Source organism: Cystoisospora suis (assembly GCF_002600585.1).
Source record: "Cystoisospora suis strain Wien I chromosome Unknown contig_1086, whole genome shotgun sequence".
Classification (NCBI taxonomy): Eukaryota; Apicomplexa; class Conoidasida; order Eucoccidiorida; family Sarcocystidae; genus Cystoisospora; species Cystoisospora suis.
The window spans coordinates 1-5,121 of record NW_027153887.1 but is presented as its reverse complement, the minus strand read 5'-3'; the positions used below and the strand labels follow the sequence as shown (position 1 = coordinate 5,121).

At 42.2% G+C, this 5,121-nt stretch overlaps 1 protein-coding gene across 1 annotated transcript; it reads right to left on the bottom strand.

The window, feature by feature from the left end:
- Positions 1-628: 628 nt before the first annotated feature.
- CSUI_002624 (uncharacterized protein) lies at positions 629-5,121 on the bottom strand. The gene has a single exon (XM_068062824.1). It carries the CDS (start codon positions 4,272-4,274, stop codon positions 3,984-3,986), a length of 291 nt encoding a protein of 96 aa, XP_067925200.1. The 5' UTR covers positions 4,275-5,121; the 3' UTR covers positions 629-3,983.

The window sequence follows — 5,121 nt, the reverse complement described above, 5'->3', positions numbered from 1 at the left end:
TTTTCTGTTGTTTCTTTTGGCGTGGATGAGATGAGAAAGGCGAATATCCTCTCTCTCTAGTCGAAAGATTCATTTTCTTCTCTTCTTTTCTCTCCATATGCCGTCTGCTTCTTTTCTTCTTCTTCTTTCGTTGATGGATCGGCCCTGTTCTCTCGTCAAAAGGGGTTACCCGATGGTCCTGTGTATGACGTGTGACTGTTGCTCTCGAGATTTTCTTCCTTTCTCAATTAGTGTTAACGTGAAAAAAGCAAAGAAAGACTGTCGTCGTCGCTCTTCCTACGTCTACTACTCCTACTACTATCACCATAGGAAGAGGAGTGACTGCAGAGATAAGGAGACGCCTGACGGGGTACTCTTGTTTTTTTTCTTCTTCTTCTATCTTTGTCTTTCTCTTCAACATTATGACGACCTCCTCCTCATCTTCCTAGGATACTATTACAAAGAAGAAGAAAGCAATTACCTCTTTACTTTCAAGGTGGTTTGTGCTTGTCTAAATCGTCCTCCCCCTATCTATCGTCAAGCAAAAGACGGCTTCTGATATAGATGGCAAGGAGATCTTCTCTCGCTTCTTCACTCTAAAGTGATGTAGGTGGAGTGGGTCTGCTTGCTCCACAGATGAATGATACTTCGGGCTTAAGTACTCTACTCGGTATGGCTGCATGGAGGGGAGAGAGATGTATCTGCTTCTGGCGTATGTAGTCTCTACATACTACTAAATCTATAGACAACCTTCTACACATATATGTATGTAGACAGGATACGTGCAGGTCGTATTGCTATCTATCCATAGGAGGTTCAGTTGATGAGTACGCGTGCTGATAGACCCGGAAGTGCTGCGTATCCTTCCTACTACAGTACAGGGGATGGTGTCGGTACATCTCTAGCTGTATTGTAAGCATATATCTCTCCTGATCGACTTCTCCGGCTGAAAACTTCACTCCCACATCCTACTCCACCCTCTGCTGTCTCTGTATAGACAGCCGGAGGAGGGGGTACGGCTAGCTAGCTAGCTAGCTTCCCGGGTATGTCTATCATCGTTGGTATTAACATCTCCTAGGGTGAGAGCGAGAGAACAACATATCGAAGACATCCATCAGATCATAGAAGAAAAGAACAGAACGAAAAGAGAAGAAGAAGAGGAAAGGCATTCTTATGCCTGTCACCGTATCATTCTTATGCAGCGGTATACGATTCGAAGAAGAAGGAGAGAGGCCTCTGATCCATCAAATGACTGAGCGGGCTCTCTAGACGATCAGGCTAGAGGGGGTGGAGGTCTTGTCTGTTCATCTTAAAGACATGCACCAAGACACATATTGAAATACGAAGAAGACAGAAAGAAAAAGAAAAGAAGAAAGAAGAGGAAAGGTCCCTTCCTTTTTCAAATGAGAAACAGTGATGACGGGTTCAGTGATGGATCATCATCTCCACCCCACGCATCGACCTTTCTTTCTTTCTTTTCTTTCTATCTCTACAAGATTTTCTGGAGTTACGTCTAGGATAACACATCATCTCCATACACTTTGTAGAAAGGAGATACATACACCATTGCATGCACATATCGTACACATATCTACATAGATACATATATACACATGCACATTGTCATCTGTATGTATATCCATATAGATATATGCAGATAGGTCTCCGTTCCTCTCTGTTTCCTCCATTCTTTCTCTGGTCTCTGCAGAGGACGAGTCTGCGACAAAGAAGAGTCAAGAAGATCCTCGCTCGCAACTCTCTCGATGATAATGATCCTTCATTCGAACTGACGAATCATCCTGTCTTTCTTCCTCTTGAAATCTCTCTCTCTCTCTCTTTCCTTCTCTCTGTCTTTCTCTAAGCTTCTCTTTTCTCTCTTTGCATGTGAAGGCGTATAATTAATTTTCGACATAAAAACATACACACACACATGTCTATAGATCTCTCTCAAGCAGCATCGGGAGACATGACTGACGGACTGCCTGAGGGGTTGCTAATTGGATGCTTCTGCTTTTCGCAGGGAATTCGATGATGATGATGGATCTCCACATGCATGAAAAATGTCTCTTTTCTGAGAGAAAGAAAGAATGAAGGGCTTTCTTCTCCTCCGCTTTCTTCAAGATGAGGTGAGACATATACAAATGATATCAGGGGAGATGGATAAGTCACAAGGGCGCCCACACCCGCAGTCACGGGGGCCAGCGTAGGTCGGGGATGTTGCTTGAAATTCCACATACAAATCTCTCTATATAGATCTATCTATCTGTAGATAGGTACCTGCATCATGCGTATATAGCCAAAAATTGAATATACAGACAGCTTATATAGAAAGAGACAAACAAAGGGGTCCTAGGGAAGACAAAAAGAGAGAGGACCTGGGGGGATGGATCCAAGGGATGTATGTACATGTATTGATGTAGCACTGGTAAGTACGATGAATGTATGAATATACAAATGATAGACAACCCCTATGAATGATAACGTACAAGTTGTATGTATGTATGAATGTATGAATATGTATGTATATTTATATAGATATAGGTGTATACACGTATGGACCAACATGAAAAGTCAAGAGAGGATGTCGTAGATGTGTAGAATAGTATAGATGGCTCGAGAGAAAGAAAAACGTTTACACCATGAGGTGATGACGATGATAAGAAGAGAAGAAGAAATACAGTCTTCTTCTCTCTCTTTCTCCCCCCTGTATGTTTCTACACAACAAACGTATCGCCATCGGTCTTCCTTCGAGTTCAACCCCGTCTCCCTCCTTACTATGGATCTATCTCCAGTGTATCTATCTATCTTTGATCGATTTATATTTGATCTACCTATCTCTGATATATCTATCCTTTATCGATCTATCTATCACTCCGACGAGATGCCTGGGGAGGATGATAATAATGGTACCACTACTGGATACATGCATCGCTCCGACGAGATACCTGAATTGTAAGAGATGTGGGGTGTACACAACAACTACCGCCCCAGCCCAGTGTATATACACCATGAAGAGCTACTACTGCTGAAAACATAAGGAAGACTTCTTCTTCTTCCTCTTCTTTCTCTCCAAAAGAAAGGTTTATCCTTGGACGCATACATTGCAGAGAAAGATGAGAGAGAAAGATAGAGAAAGAGAAAAAAGAAAGAGAGATGCATCACACACACACACACACTCTTTCTCTCTCAACTTCAGTCACTCGAGACGGGTAAGTCCCTCGCTCTTCTTCTTAGCCCTCTCTCTGCTCCTGCTTATCGCCGGCGAGAAAAGGAAGAAGAAGAAGACCGTACAGCCTCTCTCTACCCCCATATCAGGAGGTTCTCACATACGAGCTGGAGGTAGATAAATACATAGATAAACACGTTAAAATAAATACATAGATAATGAGTGAGACAGACGTATGCCTCGTCGATAGATACACAGAGAGAGGTGATAGGAAGAGATCTCTCCCTAGATACATCAGAATGACGGGGACAGATAGATATATAGAGGAATGACAAGATAGATTGAAGATAGATGGATAGATAGATACATAAAAATATGGACGATAGATAGATGAACATCGATATGTAAAGGGATAAGAGATCCACAGACATATATGATAGCTATGTAGATGAATTGAAGGTGACTGCTGTCTTATTATTTATTCTTGTACAAGGACGAGTCGTAAGATCCTCACGACCAATGATAGACTGAAGACATCTTCTATATACATATATACAAGTAGACATTTATACATATACAACATACACACTACTACCCCCGTTACTACCACTTCACACGTTATTAGCTGTGAGGCGTATGTACACCTGCGCATACACCAAAGAAAACTCTCCCTTGCCATGCCGAGGACCCAAACCTAGATTCTTCACGCAGCAGGCGCAAACTCCTCTTCGATAGAAAAAGTCAAAGAGAAGAGAAGTCTCAGGAACTCGGCCCTTCATCGAAGGAGACATACGCATGAAGAACGCGTCACAATACACACATACATCCTACACACACATCATATCACATAAATATATATATATATGTATATATATTGTAGAGAGACACTCTCTTGGCAATGAGAGTGTATGTACAGACCCACTCTTTGCTGGATTTCTATCGCTAGTCTAGCAGAGCCAGCGTGAAGAGAATACGAGCTTTGACTATGACACTGAAAGAGAGCCGATCTAGAAGCAAAGAAGAAAAAGAAGCATATACATCCCCGCTCATTCTCCCTGTTTCTCTCATTCTTTCTTCTCTCTTTCTTTTCGCCTTGGAGAACGTGGAGACAGGAGACAAGTAAAGACATGACTGATACTCGACAGGTGGTCGTGAATCGATCGACAATACTACATCGATGTGTGTCTCAGTCCCCTAAAATCTCCGATACCACCTTGCAGAACTTTTCGACTTTTCTTTCTCCCAGCCGCCCGCGCAATGCAAAGAAAGCACGCGGTCGTGGAGATTTACAAAACGACTGAGAAGGTGGTGTTTCAAATATACATCACACAAGACGAAAAAGAAGAAGATCTCTCTGTACATACCCTCCCCTCAACAGAAAAGAAAAAGCATCTCCCTCCCCCTATCTAGATGCGTTTCTTTCTTTGCGTCTACAAGAAGAGGAAGAAGAAAGAGATCCTCCCTCTCTAAGAATGATGGGTACGCTTCAAGAGAGGACAATGAAGGCGCAGGAGGTTGAGAGATAGAAGATAGGGAGAAGAGACACACACGCTTTACCAGGTCCTCTTCTTTCAAATGAATGGACTCACACACATGCAAAGGCGACAACATCGTGATAGTCTAGAGAGAGAAAAACGACCATCTCTAAGACAAAAATGGATAGACAGACAGACAGATAGATAGAGAGACTAAAGATACATAGATAGATAGACAGACAGATAGACTGAAGACAAATAGATAGATAGACAAATGTATGTGGATGCCAATAGATGATCAAGAAGAAGGTCATGAAGTGATTGATCTATAAGAGAATTGACGATAAATAAAAGAAGAGAAGCACATAGTTCATTGACTTTCTCTCAATAAGGAGAGAGAGAATACCAACCCTCTCCGAGGGCCCACTGTCATAGGAATGGATCTTCTTGTTCCTCTTCCTTCAGAACTTTTCTTCACTGCCTTCTTCTTCTCTTCTTCTT

Coding starts and splice junctions, on each gene's coding strand:
- CSUI_002624 (XM_068062824.1), bottom strand. CDS start 4,274: ATGTCTTTACTTGTCTCCTGTCTCCACGTTCTCCAAGGCGAAAAGAAA.